At 47.5% G+C, this 25,447-nt stretch overlaps 1 protein-coding gene across 4 annotated transcripts in view; it reads right to left on the reverse strand.

The window, feature by feature from the left end:
* Nucleotides 1-25,447, reverse strand: part of LOC138471948 (discoidin domain-containing receptor 2-like) — a 679,729-nt gene that overhangs the window by 60,504 nt on the left and 593,778 nt on the right. For 3 of the 4 annotated variants that reach the window (XM_069609834.1, XM_069609835.1, XM_069609837.1), the window contains 2 exons: nucleotides 7,020-7,266; nucleotides 3,999-4,139 (listed from right to left, as the gene is read on the reverse strand). In XM_069609834.1, coding sequence (XP_069465935.1) covers nucleotides 3,999-4,139; nucleotides 7,020-7,266 — 388 coding nt within the window. The remainder of the gene's footprint in view (nucleotides 1-3,998; nucleotides 4,140-7,019; nucleotides 7,267-25,447) is intronic. The other variant, XM_069609836.1, reaches the window with a different exon arrangement.

The following is a 25,447-nucleotide window of genomic DNA, read 5'->3' on the forward strand; positions in this document are numbered from 1 at the left end:
CGAGTTCGATGGCGCCCTTTCTGAGCATCGCCTTTACCTCCAGGAGAAGTTGAGGGACGTGAAGTTCTTTCCTGGCCACGGGGGGGATGCGCGGGCACCTAATTTGAAACTCGAGCGCGTGGCCCCGGGCCAGGGCGTCCAGCACCCAACGGTCGGTGGAGATGGACTCCCACACGCTGACGAAGCCCGCCAGCCGGCCTCCCACCGGGGTGCTTCGGTGGGGGCCCGACCCCACGGCCGGTTCAATCCTGCTTGGGCGCGGCCTTGCCGCCTTGACCTCCTTGGCGACGACGGCGGGGTCCGCTAGACTTGCCTCGTCCTCTGTAGGCCTCTTGCGACGACGAGCGGGCCGCTTGACGGTAGGAAGCGAAACCGCCGCCGGAACCTTTGGAGGCGCCCTTGCCTCCGCCGCTCCGAAAGGGCGTCCGTCGTTGCAGGACTCCAAGGGCCCGGGCCGTCTCAGTATCCGCCTTGATGGCCTGAAGGGAATCGTCCACTGTCTTCCCAAACAGGTTGTTCCCGTCGAAGGGCATGTCCAGGACTCTGGTCTGGACGTCCTGCCGGAAATCCGTAGCTTTGAGCCATCCACGACGTCGAAGGCAAACGCCGTTGCCCAGCTGGCGGAACCCGGTGTCGGCGATGTCCGTCGCCACGGTGATGGCGTGGTCAGAGGCCACCTCACCTTCCTGCAGGATCTCAAGGGCCTCCGCCCTCTTGTCGTCCGGCAGAAAATCCAGCAGGGGAACTATCTTGTACCAGAGCTCCCTGTCATAGCGGGCCACGATAGCCAAGGCGTTGGCCGCTTTAATCGTCGTCGCTGCCGACGAGATGACTCTACGTCCCATAGCATCCAATTTCTTTCCCTCGCCGTCCGGCGGGGAAGTCGATGTGGAGGCCGCACCCCCCCCGCTTTCTTCCTGGCTGCCGCGGAGACGACGGAGTCCGGGGTAGGCTGCGCCCGGAGGCACAGGGGGGCCGTGTCCGGGACCCGGCACTTTTTCTCGTACCGGTCTCTTCTAGCTGGCGTCGTGGAAGGGTTCTTGAGGAGGGAAAGGCCCTCATCCCAAATGTCGTCCAACAGAGGCACTGAGAGGACGGTCTTCCTCTTGGCCTCGCGCCGCTGATAAAGGAAGCCTTCCTTTTTCTTCTCCTCAGGGCAGAGTTGGAAAAGCTCGGAAGCCCTGGAGATCATGGAGTGGAAAGATCCGATCTCGTCGGGCGGAGAAGCCCTGGTGGGAGGCGACGACGGAAAATCCTCGTCGTATGCCTCGTCGTCCGTACCCGTCGCTGCCGTGTCAGTCCCCGTATCATCCCCTCGGGTGGACGGGGAGGAGGGCTGGAAGGGGCGCGACGGTTGAAAAGGAGGTGGTGGATGGATCCTTCTTTTCTTGGTAGGGGGAACACCAGAAGGTCCCGGTTCTGGATCCCCCGACGGGAGAGGTTCCTCCGTCGGTAACGGTAGCCTCGTCCTTATCTCGGAGCATAAGGACTGTATGGCCAACAAAATGGCCGCCGAGTTGTCTTGCGGCGCTGGCAGAGGGGAATCCGACGGGCGAGCAGGGGCCCCGTCGGTATCCTCGACGATGTCGTCATCGTCACCTGCGTCGGGGTCCATTCCGACGGGCTGGCCTTCTTCCACGCCTAGGCCGTGGCTTAAGACCTCGATCAGCTCCTCTTCTGAGGTTGAGGCCGAATCTCCGACGACGCCCTGCCCCCCCTTCTTCTTCCCCACGGAGGGTTTCACGGGGGTCCTATCGATGGGCACAAAGGAAGACTCCCTCCGAGGAGGCAGGGAGATTCTGGGCCCTGAGGTCGCCACCACTGGTGCAGCCACCACAGGCTGAGCCAGGGCCGCCGCGACCGTTTCGATAGAGGGCTTGGTCGGATGGATCAAGGCCTTCACCACCTTAGGTGCGCTCACCGCCTTACCCTTGAGGGAGGGGGCACTGCCACGCTCCTCCTCTGCCTTAGAGCTCGACCGGGGCCTCTCCAGGAGCTTCGCCGGGTGCTCGGCCTTCCTCTTACCCGACCCAGAGCGTTGGCTCGTGGTTGATGGTGCCGGGGAGGGTGCGCCCTGCCTGGCGCCCGTAGAGCCCGACCGTTCGGCGCTCCCGGTGCCAGCGGACTCACGGTGCTTGGCCTTATGTTGGGCCCCCGTCGCCGGGGCGCCCTCAAAGGTCTTAGAAGACCGCTCGGATTTCTTCTTCTTCTCGCCAGACGGGCTCTTACCCTCCAGCCAGTTGGCGAGACGTTGATGGCGGTCCTTCATGGTCCGTTCCGACATGTTGCCGCAAAACGCACAGTCCTTCTCCACGTGCGTCTTGTCCTCATGAAGGCAGTAAAGGCAGAAAGAGTGTTCGTCCTCCTTGAAGACGTTCTGCAGCTGGCATCCAGGGCAGACCCTGAACAGCTTTCCGGGCGTCGAGCTTCCCTTCTCCTGGGCCATCTCCGAGACCGGGCCTGAGAAGCTTCTGGATTCCTCCGAAGTGTAGCTCGACGAAATCTTCACCCTTGAGGGGCACAGATGAATCCGACACGGGTCCCCGTTGATCGGATGTAGGATCGGTGGAGCTTGAGGCTCTTTGACCGAAAGAATCGAAGTTTTTTTGTGAAAAAAGCGCGAAAAAAGCACTAACGCTCGAGAGCAATAGCACGAGGATCCCAACACATGAACGTGCGGTAAAAATCTGAAGATGGCTGCCAGAGGCGGTGCTTAGGTAGAGGGCAGTCATTGGCTGTGGTCAGTATGACGCAGAGACCAGTGATTGGTTATTACTACGAAAGACAGATCAGAAACGAAACTGATACTGGTTTTTTCTTTACCGAGGATTCCCAGCCTGACGACGGGGAATATTCATGAGCATGTGAATCCATGCCAGACCCCATGCTGGAGAACAAATGTACCTCTTTCAACTGTCTTTACCAAATGCCTTGATACCCCAGGGTTTGGGCGTTACATGAATGTTATAAATAAATAAATAGATGCAATAACTCATTAGCGTATAAGTCAATCACAGTGGCCAATCAACACAAAGCCAGAATTCCACCATGCGACCAACCCCGAGGTGGTATGCTTTGAAGAGGTTCTCACGTGCCATGTATCACTTAACGGAACACCTGAACCCACAAATAAATCGTAAGGACAAAGAGGAGCAAGGCATTGCTGGGCAGAATCATGAAATGCATCTCTCATTTTGCCCACGTTCCTTCTTCCTACACTTCTTACTCTCCCTTTCACTCCATACATAAACACTCACACATAATTCAATTCTCCATAGTGTCCTTCTGCCCAGCTTTCCCCTTGTTTGTTAACTTTGTTTAGGGGTAAACCTAGCATACTGTGAAGTTTTGCACAAGATAGACAAATGCTTCCTGCACAGGCATTACAGTTCTGGAAGGCTCATTTAAGTTAATATTATTAAAAGAGGTTATTAGCCCTGGTGGATGTTCTTCCCAGCAGGTAACTTCCTTCAGACCAGTCTTCAGCCATGCAAACAGAGATTCTACTTCCATCCGTCTTCACTTTCTTTGATTGTGAGTAGGGGAAGCCACCATCATGGCCCTAACATGGGGCACTCCTCTGTCGGCCAGTGGTCAGTTCCGAATAGTAAAAGTAAAGGCATCCAAGACAGGGGACACCTAAGGCTCAGATGGTCAGACTTAGACATGCTGACATTGATCTTTCTTGAGCAAAGATGAGGACCATGAAAGGGGGCAGCATAGCTCAACATATCTCTATATTTCATTACATTATTACAATATCCCTGTTAATCACATTCCTTGTTTGCTCGCCACATCGGAAACTCTTAGTAAAATAAGTGCGGTTTCTCACCGATTTCCAAACTCTTCCTGCAGATCGCCACATGAAGAAGGTTCATTTCATAAAGGTTTGCCCTATTATATAGATGCCTTTTCATTATTCATTCATTCACCAATTCATTCGTCCACGAAGAGACACTGTGGGAAGATGTAGTGTGTAACAGTTAAGTGGTCCCCACCTTGCCACAACTGCAGATCGTGGTCCCTCTTACCCGCTGCTCTCCTCTCTGTGGTGTTCTGGTTTTGCGGGGGGGCTTCCGTCGTCTCAGAGGTGATCAGAGGAGGGGGTGTAAAGAAGGGTGGAACTGAAATCTCCATGTCTGCAGAAGGCAAAATTAAAGATCAGTTCAGATGGGCAGCAATGGGTGAGCTTGTAACCATAACATTCCATTTCATCTCTCACAAGTTGACAGGTGCAGTGGCTGAGATTTCAAATAAATGATTTTGCAGACTTCATATTAAAGATGTGTAAAATGATATAGATAAAAAAGGCAGTTCATATGCCAAGTGCTTTAGAATCCTTCGGATCAGTACTTGGACAGCAATGCGTCCCCCAGCAGTTCTGTACGGTCACGTCCCATGGAATGCAATAACCATGGCATGCTTTGTAGAGGGAAGGCGAGTTCCCGTGGAGTCCCAGAGAGGGGCGCTCTACCTCCATTCACCTGTGGGAGATACATCTTGCAAGTCCGCTCTTGATCCTGATTCCATAACGCTCACAAAGGTATCATCTACACGTATATCTACGAGTATGAGGTTCTTTTTAATGGAGGTGTATAACGCACTGAAACTCTTGATGGAAGGCCTCTGTGCAGGCTACGTCTGAACAGGTGCATCAAGAGGGTTTTTACAGCGGTATAAAGGCCCAATAAGGTCATCGGGATCATGAGTTCTTCAGAAAGTGACCAAAACATCCTGGGAGCAGCACCAACACACGTGTAGATCTGAGTGGCATTAGAGTAAGGATGGACGGCTGTGCGTGGTGGCAGAGGACATCTGTGAGAAGACGTACAGAGATCCAAAAACAGAAAGTTGAGGGAGACTACTTGTGTGTTCCTGTGTGTGCTAATGAATGCCATGGAAATATTCCCCAATCTCCCACAACTGCTCCAAAAACGACTTCAGCCACAATAATAAATGGCATCAACAGACCTAAGAAGATGAACATTCATAAAAGATTGTCATCCATAACAATGGAATCTCTGTCAATAACAAGCAAAGATGTCTGCATCTGCCCCAAACTGAAAGCACTGCCCGCTGTTGCGCACTGCATCACACTAGGAAACAGGCGATTATCCAAAGTCAGACAGATCCATTTTATATTACCCGTGCTTCCCACCTTGGTGAACGGAGATAGCTCAGGGGCAACGCAGTTGTCTTGGAAGTAACACAATGCAGCGCAACAGAGGTTGGAATCCTGATCCCTGCACTTCGAAACCAATCTCTGGTATGAAGCGCATTATAAAAGAACAATTATAATTCCCAGAGGCCCATTGGGACAAGGCAATTTCATGGCAGTGAGTTACAGGCAGAAATAAAAAACAACAAAGAAGGACAGATGTGGAGCAAAAGAGAACAACAACTTGGGCTGTGAAAACTCATGTTCATGACGTTTCCAGACATAATCAGCATTTTAGGTTCATTGCAATGCTAATGTGAATAAGAAGCGGGAACTTTCTAGAGTCAGTTTAAAATATCAAAAAACGACTGTAATATGTAGTGAAATAGCAAATCACTCTACCTCATGTATTTAATTTTTTCATTTTCATTTTATTTGATTGATTGATTGATTTATTTATAGAGCGCTTTACACCAAGGCGCTGTACATTGGAACAACAAAATACAGAGTAATAACAGTAACTTTATGAGCAAATTACAACTTGAATCATTCAGCAAAACAGTGCAAAGAGCAATTGACTGGGGGGGGAGTGGAGTGGGAACAGGAGTGTTGTGGGAGGGGCAGGGGAAGGATTGAATAAATGTAATAGGAGGGGAGGAAGAAAGTAAAGGTAGAAGGGAGAGAGGGATTAAAAGAGGGGAAAAGAACGGGGGGAGTAAAGGGGGCAGGGGGGTGCATCAAGGTGGGGAGGGGAGGAGGAGGGATTTAAGGGAAGTGCGAAATGAGGTGAGGGAATTGGAAGAGCGGATTGAGAGGGGGAGAGAGTTCCAATGCAGAGGAGCAAGAAGTTGGAAGGAGCGGAACCGGGAAGAAGCACAGGGGGAAGGAGGAACAGTGAGAAGGAAGTGGTCAGCAGAACGAAGGGGGCAAGAGGGGCTGTAGAAGGAGATAAGGGAGGAGAGATAGGGAGGTGCAAGACCATGGAGGGTTTTGAAAACAAGGCAGAGAAAGTGGAATTTAAGTTGTAGGTGGAAAGGTAGCCAGCCAAGGTGAGAGAGCGAAGCGGAGATGGAGTCACGGGAGGTAAGGAGACAGAGGGTACGAATAGCAGAGTGGTAAATAGATTTGAGAGGGGTAAGCTCAGATGAGGGAAGACCGAAGATTAGAGAGGAGCAATAGAAGAGGCGGGAAAAGATGAGAGAGGAGGTTAGGAGTTTAGTAGCATGGAATGTGAGGGAGGGACGGATTTTGCGAATATTGTAGAGGTGGTATCTGCAGGAGCGGGAGGTGAGTGAAATATGTTGCGAGAAGGTGAGAGAGGAGTCAAAGAGAATACCTAGGTTGCGAGCATGAGTGGAGATAGGGAGATTGGAAGGAGGAAAGTGGATGAAAGGGTGAGGAGAGGGAGGAGGAATAGTATTAGAGGGGAAGAAAAGGACTTCGGTTTGATCGGTGTTAAGTGAGAGAAACCAGGAGGACATCCAGTTCTTAATGGCTGTGAGACAAGAGGAGAGTTTAAGGTGGAGGTCAGGTGTTAAGGAGGAGAAAGAGAAAAAGTTGAGTATCGTCGGCATAGAAATGATGGGAGATGCCAAAGGAGGAGATAACTGGGGCAATGAGGGAGGTGTAGAGAGAGAAGAGGAAAGGACCAAGTACAGAGCCTTGAGGAACACCGTAACTAAGTGGGAAGGAAGGAGAGGTCTGGCCTCCACATGAGACAGCAAAGGAACGAGAGGAAAGGTAATTTATTGAAATTATTGAATTTATTAAGCGACTATCGACAAAAGCGCTAACACAAAATATTACAAAGCGGTAGAAAATGTATGAAATGAAAACTACATTTCAGATTCTTGCATCTCACCTGATGAGAAAGAGATCTCACTGAACATCATCCAGGTGTCGGCGAAGTAGAAGCGGCACAGGATGGCTTTGCCGACACGCTGGTTGAGCGGGATGGTGACAAACCTGGCACTGGGGTTTTTGTCATCCAGGACTGTGGTGATTCCCTCAGGCTCAGGCTCCCAGTCCGAGATGAGGCGTGGCTTGAACAGACACTCAACCCTCTGGAATATCTTCACGCCTTTGGAGAACATGTTGTTGCAGTGCACCTGGTGGAGAGATGTGGGAGAAGGGAGCCAATCAGAGAGGCTTCACTCCAGGGAATGTTCTGAGGGGCCTCTGGATGCCACGTGCACATTTTAGCTCTGTGTTTTTTCATGACCTTCGCGGAGCACAGATGCAGTGAGTGGAGTCAATCAGTGGTCATTCCGCCCGCAGGGAAATCTAGACAATCCAACATTATCAACACAGCTCTACTTTATGTTTAAAAGGAAAAGAAGCATAGCTGAAGAAAAGAGTTTCACACTACAATTGACTTTAAATGTGTCTGTTGTGACTAAAATCAAGCACCAACAATTCAGCCATTTGTGTTCTTTGTTGAAACAGAACATAATTAATGGTTTATAAAAAATGCTGTGCAACAGATGTATTTGACCTCCCTGATGGCGGAAAGAAAAAACTCTCAATAGAGAAGGCTCTGGTTGTTTTGGTCTATCCGCTTTCATGTAACACACATCTCTCGTTTTCTATTGGGCCAAAAGACCTGAGTATTTTAGTTTTTACACTTTTGTTCACAAAATGGTGTGCCAGTTTTACTGTTCTAGAATTTGAACCACCAAAACAATTATCATGGTTGGGTCAGAAATGTAAAGGCCTCTGCTCTGGTCAATATTCATGAAGAATTAGAAACGGTCCAAGAAGCTGTTAACTACCCCAACAAAGTCTGGAAGGAGGATGTGTGGAATATAGATAACACCTGACAAATCTAAAAATGCAATCACTTTAAAAACGCCCTTCCCATTAAAGACGATTGCAGATTAATGGCAATGGTCATTTCACTGACAATTCTCCTGCAAAGCACCCAGGGGGCAAGCACACACAAACATAACATGGCAGTGTTGCACCAGGAGTTTCAATAAAGGACGAAGCCACCCAGCTATTATACACACAGATGCATTGTATGCGCACATTAAGGCAAATGGACTCTCCATTTCACAACCTATCGCATATCTTTCAAGAATCACCAAGAATCACAGATCATTGCTCTTCAATGCATTTTCATTACCTTGTCGCCTTGTCGCGCATATAAAGCTTGTGGCTTAGATGTGTTCTTTGAATGGTCTGGTCTTGGCAAATCAGGAAATGAATGTATGTTCAATTCCCCTTATTCCCTCTGGAGCACCAGGCATTAGAAATACGGAAAGCGAAGGTTTATCAGAATATTATTTCATCAGCGAATCTTACACAACCTTTGTGCTCTACTAACTTCGCAACCCAGTTCTCTTATTCTCATCAGATGCAGATGTGTATCAAATCCATTGCATACATCCAGGCAATTATCATATGGTGCACACACATTAATTCCTGTGCACTTTATTAGCATGGCAGCAAGTTATACCTGTTAATGCAAGACTCAACAAAAAGTAGAAACAGTACATTTTGACTCGTTTGTTTACAATACAAAATATACAAATATATTTCATATTTGCATAAAACTGTATGTATTTCCTCTACACATAAAGAGAAACACTTCAAGTGGTTAAATGTCATATTATTGTCCTCTATTCTAACTAATGATTCGTTAGAATTCCTGCAACATATCTCTCTGCACGCGTTGCATTGTGACCAATATCCTTAATCAGGTGAAAGTATTAAGTATTTGAAGTACTTAGAACCCACTGAAGCCGTTAGGATAAAATGATATCTTGCTGAGAATGGGCTCACCACGTCGAGCTATCTACCTAAGTAATTAAAAAGCGCATTTAAATCTCCCAAACTGGTGGGTTGGCAAGCACTGGTCAGAGTGAAGAGACCAGAGCCCTAGGTCAAAAAGTTTAACTGTTCACAAATGCAATGACCACTTGCGCCATATCCCACTTGAATTATATTCTACTAACAGTCACATTGATATATGACCAGTTGCCATCAACCACCACATGGAAATGTGGGTCTTGTTCTTTAATATCAATTAATCTCTTCCATTATGCACAACAAAGTTCAGTCTTTCATGATTGTCACACTTGTTGTGTTAGGTTAGAAAGGATTTCTTTGAGGGGTTCAATCCCAATTCTTGAATCCGTGGCAATGGGCTAGTTAGGCCCAGTGGCCTTGTTAGGCATCTGTCTGGCGGCGTTCCGAGCCTTTCTAACCTAACACAACAAGTGTGACAATCAGGAACGAGTGGGCTGTTTTTGTCATGATGCCTACCCCCGGAGCACCAGGCCAGGCCCAGCACCCCCGGGAGCAGGCATCACGCCCCTGGGTAAAAGTCCAGCGGCCCTTTATAGGGGCTCTTTGGACTCTGTCCTGGCGCCGTTGGCGCCAGGCTCATGTTGCACATCAGTCCTGGCGCCATAGGCGCCAGGCTCATAAAGGGAAGTGTTTGGTGCACTTACCTGAAGCAGACCATGCTGCACACTCACCTGATGCAGACCATGCTGCATGAAGAACCAAGCCAAATGAGGCTTAGGAGGGACTATTTTTCTGAAGGAACTATTTTGTTACTTGGGTGGGGCTGTGGAAGAATACTCACCTGGAACTTCTTCCAAGACTATTTAAGCCACACCCGGGCAGCCACACGTGCTTCGCGTTGTTCTGCATCCCAGCAGCTGATCGCTCACCGTGTCAGCTCCTGCACCTGGACTCCAGCCACGCCCGCCTCGAACCTGGAACACCTGTAAGGGAATAAGAGAAGAGAAAGGTGAAAACTAAGAACTATTTCAACCTTCTTACCTGCATCCGGAATCTTCACGCCAGCATTCCTGAAGGAAGACTTCCATTTAAAAGCACCGCGTTGCTCGCTGCAGCGCCGCGCTTCACTCACCTGTTCCCGAGACGCCGCCCGGCTCCATCGCGGCTCTCAGTGCCGGTCGCCACATCTCTGCACCGCACCTAAGGGAGAGAAGAAGAGACAAAAGGTGAGCCAGGGAACACAAGAGGAAAGCCGGATTTTCAGCCATATTACTTACCGGCTATTCTTGGTGAGCCATTCCACATCTCGGGTCGGCGCCACATCTCTGGCAGGTACCGCACCCCGGCCCCTATGGGGAAAAGACAAAAGACATTACTGGGGAATTATAAAGACATTTAGAGGGGTCGCTCTCATCACTGACTCTCCTGATTTTACCCCGGCAATTTAACCCCTCAACGCATCGCCTTTGTTCTGCACCTGAAATAAAGGACAGAAAAAGACAACATAAACGGAGGCTCACACTTGAACTTTTGCATCTTCCTACTTACGGCGTATCGCTCAGTAAAGTCAAGTGGATTTGCCAGCGCCATTCTGAAAACCAGTGAAGTAACTGGACGAACGCGCGCCCCTGCATCAGAAGCAGGATGGAGAGTTCATCCTTCCAAACCATAAGGTGAGCTTAAACCGGGGGTTTTGGAGGAAGTCAGAGGAGAACGAACGGGGAAAGGGGGGAGCAAGCACATTAGTCAGCAGACAGTTAATCCCCTTTCTCATCTGCAGAAGGATATTCCTACGGGCCAGACAAGCAAGATTTGGGGGTCCTGTTCAATCGGTGGTCCGAATTCTGCGCATCATGCTTGAAGAGGCCACAGCAACCCAGACCAGACCAGCGCCTCCGTGGGAGCCAGGTGAGCGTTACAGAACGCAAAGCCTTCCTACAAATTCCCACCCAGGCGCTATGGAAACTTCCGAGACTGACCAGTTGGCCCAACTACTGGGGGAATTACGGGCCGAAGTACACGCCGCTCGTCAAGAGACTAATGCTCTCAGGAGGGAAGTGATTGTAACAAAGGAAAGAGCTGATGACCTGGCTAGACAGCTTTTGCAAGGTCAAGCTGGACAAACTCCTTTACCCGGTTCCGGAGGGAACCCCGCTCCTGTGCTTTCCAGTAACCCGGAGCAGATTAATCTACCTGGAAACATGCCGCTGGCCCCACCCGAACGCTTTGCTGGGGACCCCAAACGATTCGCCCTATTCATGAATCAGTGTCGTTTGCATTTCCTGTGCAGACCTGGGGCCTTCCCTAATGACCAGACCAAGGTAGCCTTTGTATTGTCATATCTCAGCGGAAGTGCTTCCGATTGGTCAGTTCCACTGGTAACTCAAGATGACCCGATTCTTCGTGATTTTCAAAGATTTCAAGCAAGCATGGAAAGGTTATTTGCTCGTCACTCACAGGGGTAGGCTCTAGATGACGAACTTCTATCTCTGCGACAGGGCAATCAAGACCTCCTTTCCTACAATGCAACCTTTAATAGACTAATTGTGGAAACTGGGTGGCCAGAGGATAAAAGAATCACGTTATTTTATCGAGGTCTACGCGGAGAACTTAAAGACGTCCTGGCCCAAGTTGTAAATCCGCCCCAAGAGTGCTCTGAATATATAGAATTAGTGGTCCAATTGGATCACAGACTTCAAAACAGAAAAGCAGATCGGTCCAAATTTGAGACCCGGGTGTTAGTCAAGACCCACGCTAACCTCAAGGGGGCTGAAGCCTCAGAGCCAATGCAAATCGGAGGAGTTAAAGGACCTTTAGCGCAAAAGGAACGTGAAAGAAGACGGCAGATGCACTTATGTCTTTATTGTGGATCCTCTGGACACTTTCTACGAGATTGCCCGGCAAGGCCGCCCAGGAAGGTGGTAGGAGCCGCTGAAAAAATCCATGAAACCTCTGTATCGGGAAACGACCCAGCCCGACAAGCGTAGGGGTCCGCTTGCCGAGCTTGAAAACAAACTCTCAGACCTCGCATTTCACTGTGCCAATGGTCCTCGTAGATCCGGAACAGCCTAAGCGGTTGCATGCAATAAAGGCATACATCGATAGTGGGGCTATAGGAAACTACGTGGATCGTGAATTGGTCTCCAGGATTAACCTCCCCCTGCGTCCCAAAACCAGCAATGATGTTATCACCACAGTCGATGGAATCGAAATTGCCTCGGGACCGGTAACACATTCCACAGCTGAGGTAACACTTGTAGGTCCGGACGGCCATCGGGAGGCAGTTGTGTTTGATGTAATCAAGGCTCCACAGTTTCAGGTTATACTCGGAATCCCTTGGTTAGAGACACATAATCCTCGAATTGATTGGCGAGCGAAGAGAATAACCTTTCCAGAGTGTGCACGAACCTGCTACCCAGAAAATCTGAAGGTCAGTCTAGCATCAGTAACCTCTGTCTCCATGCAACTTCCTCCGGAATACCAAGACTTCCAGGACGTCTTCCAAAAGGAACAGGCCAACACGTTACCTCCTCACAGATCGTACGATTGCCAAATCGATCTGGTGCCCGTTGCACAACCCCCTTGTAGCAGGATTTATGCCCTTACTGAGCCGGAGAATCTGCATTTGAGACAATATTTAGATCAATACCTAGCCAATGGTTTCATTCGTCCGTCAAAGTCTCCGGCATCCTCCGCTTTGTTCTTCGTGCCAAAAAAAGAAGGCGACCTTAGAACTTGTATCGATTACCGCGCATTGAACCAGATAACTGTTAAAAATCGTTACCCTCTGCCTTTGATCCCTGAACTCCTTGACCAGGTGAAGGACGCTTGCAAATACACCAAGTTAGATCTCCGGGGGGCTTATCATCTGGTACGAGTTAAAGAAGGCGACGAATGGAAAACGGCCTTCCGTACAAAATATGGACTATTCAAATACCAGGTGATGCCTTTCGGGTTGTGCAACGCGCCTGCTGCCTTCCAATTCTTCATGAACGATGTCCTTCGGGAACTCATCGACGTCTGTGTTGTCGTGTATATCGATGACATTCTGGTGTACTCCTCTTCGGAATCTGATCACAGAAAACATGTCAGGGCCGTCCTTGAGAAATTGCGCCAGCACAAACTGTTTGCAAAGCTGGAAAAATGCGTTTTCCATACCACAGAGGTTGAATTTCTTGGATTCATCCTGACACCTAAAGGGGTCCGAATGGACTCACGGAAAGTGGATGCCATCCTCAAATGGCCATCACCTAATTTGGTGAAAGATGTCCAAAGCATGCTTGGTTTTGCCAATTTTTATCGCAGGTTTATCCCAGAATTTTCACGGGTGGTGCAACCCATCACTGCACTCTTGCAGAAGAATAAACGTTTTGAATGGACCGAGGAAGCTGAACAGGCCTTTCAGGAATTAAAAGCTAAATTTACGTCCGCACCTATTTTGAAACATCCGCGTCCTGATCTCCCATATATATTCGAAACCGATGCATCCAGCTTAGCCATGGGAGCTGTCCTGTCTCAGAGAGACCCCGAAACCAACCAACTGCACCCCGTAGCATTTTGGTCCAGAAAGTTCTCGCCGCCGGAGATAAATTATGCAATCACCGATAAGGAATTATTAGCCATTAAGTCCGCCTTTAAGGCTTGGCGGCATTATCTTCTTGGCGCCAGGCATACCATCACTGTGATCACTGATCACCGAAATTTACAATATTTAAAAACTGCCAAGGCTCAGTCTTCACGACAGCTCCGATGGGCTTTATTCTTTGCTGAGTTCGTTTTGTAATCGCCTACCGTCCTGGCTGTAAGAATGGCAAAGCGGAAGTGTTATCTCGAATTGGAATGGGAGAAATGGACACAAACTCAGAACCTGTGCCGATAATTCCCGAACAAAGAATCTTGGGGATAACCACTTTACAAACCCTTGAAGACATTCAAGCACGGGTAAAACTATTCCTGGACTCTTCAGCCTTGCAGGATTGGATCAAAAGGGGGTCTGCCTTTTCAATCAACGATGGCTTACCTTACTTCCAAGGACATTTATTTTTGCCAGAAAAGGAATTGCAGGAACTGGTTATCTCCCATCATCACGATACTCTGATGGAAGGACATCCTGGCATTGCCAAAACAGAGGATAAAATTAAACGACAATTCTGATGGCCGTCCTGGCGAAAGGATATTAAATCTTTCGTGATGTCCTGTGGAGTTTGCGCCCAAAACAAAGGTCAAAAAACAAAGTCTGCCGGTCTTCTTCAACCCTTAGACATTCCACCAGCACCTTGGCACACCTTGTCACTAGATTTTATCATGGATCTGCCCTCTTGTAATGGATACAATACTATTCTGGTTGTGGTGGATTTATTTTCCAAGATGGCCCATTTTATTCCGTTGAAAGGATTACCTTCAGCTTTTGTTCTTGCCAAGGAATTCCTCGAAAATGTCATCCGTCTGCATGGATTCCCGTCCATACTAATCTCCGATCGGGGAAGCCAGTTCATTTCTCGTTTTTGGAAAAAGTGTTGTCAACTGGCACAAATCGACGTAAGACTCTCAACCAGTCACCACCCACAGACCGATGGTCAGACGGAGAGAACGAACCAGACCCTTAAACAATATCTACGATGTATGTTGCACCAATCGGAGGGTAATTGGAAGGACATTTTATGGGTGGCTGAATATGCATACAATAACTCGATACACTCTGGAACTGGTCAGAGCCCCTTTTATACCCTATATGGACATCACCCTCGTACTTCAGACCTGGACTCACCTTTGAGCCTCGAAATGCCCGCAGTCGACCATTTGTATTCTACGATTACTCAAGCCTTCAAGGATGCTACTGCACACTTACAACATGCGAAAGAGAAATACAAAAAGAATGCAGATCTGCATCGCAAGGAGGCGCCTCCATACCAAATAGGGGATCAAGTATGGTTGGCTACCAAACACTTATCACTCAAGGGACCTCGGACTTTTAATCCAAGGTATTTAGGCCCTTACTCGATCAAAGCTATAATTAACCCAGTGGCAGTCAAATTAGATCTACCAGCTAACATGCGGATTCATCCCGTCTTTCATGTGTCGCTTTTGAAACCAGTACAACCAGGAACCAGATTAATAAAGCCACCAGAACCAATCCAGATAGATGGGGAGCCTGAATTCGAGGTGAAGAACATTTTGGACTCTAAGATCTCAAAATCAAAACTTTTCTATCTAATTGATTGGAAGGGGTACGGGCCTCAGGAAAGATCTTGGGAACCCAGCGACCACGTACATGCACCTCGGCTAGTAAAAAGGTTCCATCGGAATTTCCAGAACAAACCGAAATCTCCTGGGGAAAAGGCCTTGGGAGGGGCGTTGGGGGGGGGAGTGCTGTCATGATGCCTACCCCCGGAGCACCAGGCCAGGCCCAGCACCCCCAGGAGCAGGCATCACGCCCCTGGGTAAAAGTCCAGCGGCCCTTTATAGGGGCTCTTTGGACTCTGTCCTGGTGCCGTTGGCGCCAGGCTCATGTTGGACATCAGTCCTGGCGCCATAGGTGCCGGGCTCATAAAGGGAAGTGTTTAGTGCACTTACCTGAAGCAGACCATGCTGCAAACTCACCTGATGCAGACCATGCTGCATGAAGAACCAAGCCAAATGAGGCTTAGGAGGGACTATTTTTCTGAAGGAACTATTTTGTTACTTGGGTGGGGCTGTGGAAGAATACTCACCTGGAACTTCTTCCAAGGCTATTTAAGCCACACCCGGACAGCCACACGTGCTTCGCGTTGTTCTGCATCCCAGCAGCTGAACGCTCACCGTGTCTGCTCCTGCACCTGGACTCCAGCCACTCCCGCCTCGAACCTGGAACACCTGTAAGGGAATAAGAGAAGAGAAAGGTGAAAACCAAGAACTATTTCAACCTTCTTACCTGCATCCGGAATCTTCACGCCAGCATTCCTGAAGGAAGACTTCCATTTAAAAGCACCGCGTTGCTCGCTGCAGCGCCGCGCTTCACTCACCTGTTCCCGAGACGCCGCCCGGCTCCATCGCGGCTCTCAGTGCCAGACGCCACATCTCTGCACCGCACCTAAGGGAGAGAAGAAGAGACAAAAGGTGAGCCAGGGAGCACAAGAGGAAAGCCGGATTTTCAGCCATATGACTTACCGGCTATTCTTGGTGAGCCATTCCACATCTCGGGTCGGCGCCACATCTCTGGCAGGTACCGCACCCCGGCCCCTATGGGGAAAGGACAAAAGACATTACTGGGGAATTATAAAGACATTTAGAGGGGTCGCCCTCGTCACTGACTCACCTGATTTTACCCCGGCAATTTAACCCCTCAACGCATCGCCTTTGTTCTGCACCTGAAATAAAGGACAGAAAAAGACAACATAAAAGGAGGCTCACACTTGAACTTTTGCATCTTCCTACTTACGGCGTATCGCTCAGTAAAGTCAAGTGGATTTGCCAGCGCCATTCTGAAAACCAGTGAAGTAACTGGACGAACGCACGCCCCTGCATCAGAAGCAGGATGGAGAGTTCATCCTTCCAAACCATAAGGTGAGCTTAAACCGGGGGTTTTGGAGGAAGTCAGAGGAGAACGAACGGGGAAAGGGGGGAGCAAGCACATTATTCAGCAGACAGTTAATCCCCTTTCTCATCTGCAGAAGGATATTCCTACGGGCCAGACAAGAAAGATTTGGGGGTCCTGTTCAATCGGTGGTCCGAATTCTGCGCATCACGCTTGAAGAGGCCACAGAAACCCAGACCAGACCAGCGCCTCCGTGGGAGCCAGGTGAGCGTTACAGTTTTCTGCCTTATCGAAGAGAGTAATGGAGTATAGATAACAAGAACCACATTTCCATGTGTTGGATGATGGCAACTCCGTAGCAAAGTTGCAAGAAGTTCTATTAGGAGTACTCAAATCATCACGACGAGGAGATCTTGTCAGGTTGTTAATTCAAAAAGACATCAGGCCTCATTATAAGTTTGCCGGTTCGGGAACTACGGCACCGGTAAGCTTGTCGGTACCGTAGTTCCCAGACTGGCAAACTACGAGTTTGCTTGCATGTGCCTTTCTGCCTGCCAGGTTGGACCTGGTGGGCAGAAAGGCACCCGCGAGCACAGCAGGTTGGATGCACCGGCACCGTTATAAACGGTACCTGTGCACCCGACCTCCCCATTCCCATTCGGCCCTATGGGGCCGAATGGGAATGGGGAGCATCTTTTTTCTGGCGTCCACAAATGGGCAATAACCCGGTCCGGCAGGGCCGTAATGACCCGGTAATTGCCCATTCAAGGGTGCTGGAAAAGAAAATGACACCGGCGGCAGCCGTGCCTGTATTACAGGCATGGCTACCGCTGATGTCATAATGAGGCCCATAGTGTGAATGGAGTGACATGACAGTTTGACACCAAGGGGAATGAACATTGAATATGACTTGAGCTGTTTTCTTTAGCTTTATGCATAATTGATGATATCCACACACTGACCATTTAGAACTAACATGCAAACTCTCAGTACTCTATTCTGTGTTCTAGGATAAAGTTAATGAAACCGCCCCTTTTTTTTTATTTCAATGTAATCCTCTTAATTATTTAATTCTCCTAATTATTCTTTTGAGTTTTGAATTTAATACCTAAAATGTTGTTTCAATTGTGCTAGCCCAACATGATTCCATATGTCGCCATTGTAATTCTCTAAACGAGACACAAATCGAATATCATAGGCCTTCGATAAGTTATGCGCCTAAGTGACTGTAACTGTGGCCTGTCCTTTTCATTGTTGATGATTGAAGTTGAACATATTACTGTTTTTATTTGATGACTGTATAGTCAGACTATTGACATGTGATTACGCCTATTTTTCATTGAATTAGAATATTCTCGTATGTGATAGTCACCATATGTGGTGGAGATCACATTATTGCATATTATGTGATAGTCACCATATAGGGTGGAGATCACATTATTGCATATTGTGACATGCTGTTGAGATTATTGAGTATTCTTTGTCAGACTTTGAGTGCCATAACTGAGATGTTTGTGTGCATGTAGCCTACCATGTTATTTACTATTGGAACCCCTCTTGATAAAACAATAAGCTTTGAGCCCCTACAACATTTAGTAAGTTGATATGTACAACATGACCTCAAATCAAAATAGTGGGAACAAAAGACACGGTGGGCCTCATTAGGAGTTTGGAGGTAACCATGGCGCTGTTAGCGCCATATCTGCCTCCAAATCCTTACCGACTCCGCCCCGGTGAATGGAGCTATTACCGCCCCATTCCAAGGTTGGCGGGGGCGGTAATTCCCCATTCACCGGGCACTTCCCCATTCCCATTTGAGCCCCCAGAGGGCTCAATGGGAATGGGGAAGGCGTTAAAACTGGTACTGCAAATTGCGGTACCGTTATTAGCACCAAAGTCCCTTTGCGGGTCCTGTCCTCGGGCGTTAAGGGAGGACCCGCAAAGGGAACTCGTAATAGGGCGGTAAGGGATTACCGGTACCGGTAATCCCTTACCGCCCACTTCGTAATTAGGCCTGTTGACTTTAATAAATACACAGTGATCGTTATAGTGCATTTCAGATCAATTCTACACAGTTACCTGATTCCTTATATATATTTACCATTCCAGCGTAAGGGTTTATGAGCATGGCAATGCACATAACGATTGTTGATGACTTAAAGGAATGTCATGAATAATAACGTGGACGCGAGGCGAAGTTTGCTTCATGGCTGCTTTCAGTCCGGTGCATCTGCTTTCCACTTTACATAGTGAGTCTTTTGATATGCTAATAGGCACAGCGTGGCAACTGAGCCAGTGCTTAGTTTTGACAAGCACCTTAAGATTGCAATCACTTGTTCAAACACATTTCTACGTGTCTTCAACCAAATTCAGGTGACCACGGCTAGGCACGTCACACCTGGTGGTCACGTGATTAAAAGACTCCTATTTGAAGGCGAACGCGGGACGGCAGGCTGCATGTATGCTGCTCGCCGTCCCGCTTTCATGTTCACCTCGACCAGATCAGGTAAGAAATGTATTTTTGTGTACTTGGAGAATCATTTACTGACTCTAGGGGTGTTATCTATGAGGGTATTTTCGTCCGCCTCTCTAAATTAGCACTCTCTTGGCTCTTATTTTTGGACATAGACAACAGTGTTACGCCACTAGCAGGCATACCTTGTGCCTTCACCATTTTGCTGCAATTTTGAATTCAGGACATTGAGTGAATCCCAAATTGAGAATAAAACATCATCTTTATATTCCAAGGATGGAGTTATCCCCGTGGGAACTCAGTTTATTGATTAATTACGATCACTTTATGTACAATTAATGTGTTGAAAAACCTTCCTTGTTTAACATTACCCTGAATTAAGGGTAAGTACGGCAATTACAAATGTTAATTGGTGAATTTCAATATACATCAAAAGTTGCTTTTTTGCTTATATTTGCATTAATGTATTGTCATTTTTTATTTGTTGAACAATATTGAATCTATGTACCTTTTTATGACAAAAACCCTTTGGTAGGGTAACAAGAATTCTGACAATATCACTTAACTGTATAAATATATTTTTTGAACATTGTTCTGTTATCTGACTTCATTTACATTTCGAATATTACTGTAAAAATTGAAAGTTTTTGCTCGCAGTAGTACACTGGTACTTCCTTGGTTAGTTTCAAGGGACACCTCCTCTTTTTCTGCCATATAGAACCATTGCTGTGAGGAAGACCCTGTGTAATAGGGTCCAAACACGTGTTTCCTGTCCAGTAAAGTTACCATATACATAACTTGGAAATTGATTGGCGTATTTATAAAGTCAATGTGACTGTTAACAGAATATTTGAATTTAAGTGGGATATGGTGCAGGTGGTCATTGCATTTGTGAACAGATATCCTGCTAAACACCCATCTTCGTACACTCAGAAAATAAGTACAAGGCGGAGAGGGAATAGTTGACCCCGCACACCTTGAATTACTGGGGCAGGAGTGCCATTTTGGCCCTGTGAATATTTTGCATGTATTTGTACTGGGGTGACAACAATATGAAACAGAAAAAAGATTCAGTGCCGGGCACTTTTCAATCATTCGGTCTGCGACCGGAATCCTGCCTCCTTTCCTGCTGGGCTGAGGCTCTGTGAAGCGATAGCCGGCGTCTTGCAAAATAAGCAAGTGCTGCTCACTTCAAAATTAGAAGGCTGACTCATCAATGGGCCACCTCAGCCTTCATTGTGCGGTTGACAGGCCATAGCTTTTCGTCAGGAACAGAAGTAGTAGGAGCAAGGAGGCGATACAAAAGCAGAATCCTGAGGAAAGACAGCTCAGCAGGTTAGGCAACTATTTGTGAAATGTTATATGTTTATTTATTTTTATTTATTTATTTAGTTTGCATTTTTAAAGCACTCACACAGCCCGTGGGCATCGAGGTGCTGTTAAAGGAATTGTTGGGTTTTTTTGTTGCGGAATTGTTGTTTTTTTCTTCTTAGTTGCGTATTTATAACGCGCTTAAAGACCCAGAGGTTTCTAAGCGCGGACCCGGGGATCGAACCTGTGTTGCTTCTATCGTCTTGCTTCCAAGGCGAGCATGTTGTCGCTAAGTTATCCACCCGGGACATGCCTGTAAATCCCATGGCTTTTTAATTAACTAATTAATTCGTCTTTTATAATGCGCTGGATACTGAAGACTAGTCTCTAAGCATTCTCTTGCTTCCTAGACAAACGCATTGCCCCTTGGCTATCCACTCACATTGCCCCTGAGCTATCCACTCGACCCCAATTCGTGCTGCAAAATGTTCTATAAAATGGGCTGTTTCGACTTGGGCACAACGTGTGGGCAGGGGTGGACTGGGAAGTAAAAGAGGCCCTGGAAATAATTACTGGGGACCAAAAGAGGCCGTGGAATAATTTTCAAAGTGGCCCCATATGACGAATTTTCAGCAAGCCCAATGCTTTTCCTATGAGAAAATTTGGAAATACTTCACAAAAGAGGCCCAGGGTGCAGAGGCCCATTGGGAAATCTCCAGAGTTCCCTATAGGCCAATCCACCACTGTGTGTGGGAATTTCTGCACTCATAGTGAAAATCAAAAGTTGGCACCCATGGGTCACGGGAATTCAATTTAACGTCAAAGTAGTCTCAGTGTCGCAGATTCACTGGCAGCATTTTTTCCACCGTTGTGTGGCTAAAACTGTAAGACTCTCACCGTCACACAGTAAATATAGCACTCTGTCGAGTTCGGTCTCACTCTTAGCAGTCTCAGGGCGTCATTCTGAGTGCGGCAGTAAGGGGTTAACGGCGCCGGTAAGGATGCCAGTGCCGTTAACCCCTTACCGCCGCATTTCGAGGTCCCGACCCACTAAGAGTGGCTGGTTTTACCCTATGCCCTATGAGGGCTCAAATGGGAATGGGGATGGGCATTTTGAATGAGGAATTACCGGGTCCTCCAAGGTTGGAATGGGCCGGTAATTCCTCATTCAAGGAACCCAGACTCGGACCGATTTTGGAGGCACCATGGCTGCCTCCAAACTCGTAATGAGGCCCTCTGTCCGTGAAGTGCAGTTTATATCTCACACGGAGGAAGTAACGCTGTTAGAACCAGTGTGACTCACCCTTCTTCTGGACGGGTGGACCATCTCACATAAACTGGCTTTGTGTTGCTGTTCAACACACGAATGAGTTGCAGACATTCCCTACTAATCAACCGGAAAATACGAAGGGCCTGCGAGGATTCGCAGGGATGTGCTGTCCAAAATAAACATGCAAAAAACATGACATATATGTCCAATGTTATGCCGGCAGAGTTTGGCTTTCGTAGCATGGCAACAATTATGTGTTTACTAAATAATGCACTCACAACCGCTCGGGCAGGAGACCTCATAAAACGAACATGAACAAGGCAGCAGTGTAAAGCTGGGGCGGTAACTGCTGGTGCCACTTTCCAGAAAGAAACAGCGCTGAGCCTCACACACTGACAGTGCGACGGGGGAATTATGGGTAAGCTGGACTGGAAATTGATTTTTAATTTGAAATCCAATGTTTCCGCCCATTTTAGAGTCTATTTTTCACAATGCCTTTGACTATTTTTGACAACAGACAGAAATGTACTTACCGAGTCTTCTAATGGAAGCAGAAACAGCTGGAAAGACCACCTAAATAAGGGCCGTCTCCTGATGGAGCGGTCATGCTTTGGCTCGAAAGATCTACAGATGAGCCGAGGGAACACAATACCAAGAACCCTGTTTGCAACTGGCCTTACAATTGGGGTACACACTATTTTTTTAACTTTTTAAACCTACAATAAAACCATAAGCACTGGTACTTTATATCCTGACAATTGGTGCTTTGATATAGGGCACGACTCTATTGGTCTCTTATGAACTCCTTCCACACCTGGGAGTTCAACATTATAAATGTCGCCCCCTCCCCATCCCCCTGCCGGATGGCTGTGGGTAAAGGGAAGGGCTTAACAGACGGTGTGTTGTGTCCCCGGAGGATAGCTCAGGGAAAAACGTGTTCGCCATGGAAGCAAGACGACACAAAGCAACACAGATTCGATCCCCGGGTCCGCTTAGAAACCTCTGGGTATTAAGCTTGTTATAAATAACCAATTACAATTTCAATGTTATTGCTCTTTGCTAGCACTCCTCTATCATGGGAGAACCTGGATGACATTTTGAGAGGTTACTTCTTTCTACTGCCATGTTGTTTGTAGATGAGCACAGAATGGTGGTGTTTAACTGTGGCCAATCTGAAGTCCTCCAGATGCTTTGGCCCACAGCTCACATTATCCCTAGCTAGCCAAGTCAGCGGTGAGGAATCATGGGAATTGTGGACTAGAACAAACGCAGGGCCGGGAATCAGCTAAAATGACTGAGTTAAAAAGCCTGAATGCGTGATTTGGCCACATTTCGGTCGTTCGAAAATTCACAACGGCTGAAAAGTTTGACCAAATCACGCATTCAGTACTGGGAGCTGCAGGGGTGTCCCCCGCACCCTTGCTCACTATATTGTGCCGGTCACTGCGCTGCCGGTTCCTGATCACAAAAGTAAAAGGGAACAGGCATTGCAGGGACACAGCGAGTACGCAGCAAGGTAAGTAGGTGGGTCGGGTGGGGGTGTGGGTAAGGCTGTAGGCCAAGTCGGAAATGTCCTGGGGAGAAAAGACCAAAGGTTATTTCGGAAAAATAATATTCTGTCTTTTCTCCCTCGAACATTTCTACCTCGGTCTTTCAACCCTGATCCAGAGAGCCGCAAGTTGCCCAGTAATTTACATGATACTGAAGAAACTTTCTTTGAAAAGCTCTTATGTTAATAATCCACTGTCTTAGCTGCTTTAGTTGCTTTTTATCCCTCACCAAGCTGCAAACTGTATTGCTGTCAAATGGCATATGCATGATCTGTGCCCTTTCTGCTGGTATAAAACCAGAGATCTTAGCCAAGGGTGTCTCTTGACCAATAAGGCAGTGGCTGCTTGCCTGACCGTGGTTTCTTTAATTTCATCACTCATGTTTTTCATTGTCCCTTTTGGAAAATGGCTGAAGTCCTTCTTTGCATAGCTCCTGCTAGATGGTTAATATCTTCCATCACACCCCACTGGTTAGCACCTTGGCATCAGCGCCAAAACCCGGTATCCGCACCATGAGCATTCATACCCCCAGCCCAGGCAAAAACGAGGGGCCCATCGGTTCAAGCCAGACCCAAGAGTACTGAGGTCCCAGGGATCCAGATGCTATAGCGCTGAACGATGGCGAGCCTGTGTCTCATCTCATCACAGAGTGAAAGGAAGAAATCTGTGTAGGCATTGAATTGCAGGCACAGAATACTATAATTCCCAGCATGCTCTGCTTTCCTGCAAAGGTTTATGGGTGCCGATCTTGGCCGCCATATTGGATCTCTTGCTCTATATATGGTGCACCCATTTGCACGGGTGCCGGTGGGCACCACTATTTCTCCACTGTTCTGCTTAGCGGAATAGTACAATTCCAAGAACTCCTTCTGAATACGAGAACCTTCCTTGCAGTATAGAGAGGCGAGTTAAGTAGTGCTCAGAAATTACTATTCGGAATGAGCCTCTAAATTAACCTCAAGATTGAACAATGGTGTGGATGAGGGAGTGGCAATTAACTCTCCTCAGTGGATCCGTGACCCAGAGACAGTTAAGACATTTGCAACCAGACTCTGGAGCAAATTATGGTATTCAAACTCACGAAGGTCTTTCTGCTTTCTAACCAAACTATTGTGTAAGCAGTACTGATGCTGTCAGTCTTTGCACATCCTATTCCCGGCGTATCCCACCCTGTTGCATCAGTTTGAGCACATATCTAATAGGTTCACTCATTGCATGATGCCTGGGAGAAAGTGGGGCACCACAACACTCATGCGAGAAAATAAGCCAAGGACAACCTTTTCAATGCGAATGAAGTAACATGGTTGGAAATGATGATGTAGCCACACACTGCCTAGTAGTCTAAGTAGTTTTCACTTTTATCCGGTTGTGGGTCAAATGTATTGCCAGGGCACAATGGCTGTTCAGGTGCCTTTGAGGAAATTACCCTATCTAGTAACACTGATAATATTGTACTGATTGTGTGTAGCAATTCTTGGGCGATTCCTCGCATTTGGATATGTGTTGTTATTACCCAATCTAATATTACACCATTAATCAACCTCAGAAGGATGGAAGTGTGAGTCAGCACTTGGGGGTTTTCACCTGCGCCCTGCAGTGGAACGAAGATGTCTACGGCAGGCGCTACGCTCACTGAGCTATTATCCTGCAGTATGATCAAGGATGTTCCTTTGCTACTGCAGAATCCAGATGAGCAATTTTATATTTCTTCTCTATTCTTGGGTTGACTAATCATGCACATTCTGGAATCTGCATTGCACCTTTCATGCTTCCCCAACTTCTGCCATCACAGGTAAGAACTGACTAAAATTCAGTGGTGCATGCAGACCTTCAACAAAAATGTCAATTACTTCAATTCTGTTTTGGAATTTTGCATTGCATTTGCTGGTGACCCGTTAACAACTGCACTACAGGAAACTCGATCAGGTGTGGGTGATGATGCAACTGGCTATTGGAATTCCTCTGGGAAATATACCCTGTAATCTTGCCACACACGTATAAGCTCCTCCAAGGTCCACTCCTGAGCCCACTCATCTGGCTATTAAGAGTCACCATCCTACTTTGGTGTTCTTGGGTCTGCAATCTCCAACTCTCGCTACTCTACTTATTTTTGATGTATAATATGTCAATAATGGTCTATACAGTTATTTTGACTAATCATAGCCTTTAAAAGATCATTTGATGTAGGAACGTTCTCCAGTCGGCCTGTTTTTGGAACCCATATTAGCAGCCAAATATCTCAAATGGCTTCCAAAGCAGAGCTGAAATTTGATGCCTAATGCATTTCATTACAAATGTGAATTTTGTTAGCACTGAAATCCCCATTTTTAACAACAGGGATGGCTGCTTCCAGATTATATCTCGCTCTCATGAAAACGTGTCAGGGCCAATGATAGCAACATCTTTTTATCCTTCTGGGTCA

Source organism: Ambystoma mexicanum, chromosome 8, assembly GCF_040938575.1.
Source record: "Ambystoma mexicanum isolate Mex_15411 chromosome 8, UKY_AmexF1_1, whole genome shotgun sequence".
In the NCBI taxonomy this organism is placed as follows: domain Eukaryota; kingdom Metazoa; phylum Chordata; class Amphibia; order Caudata; family Ambystomatidae; genus Ambystoma; species Ambystoma mexicanum.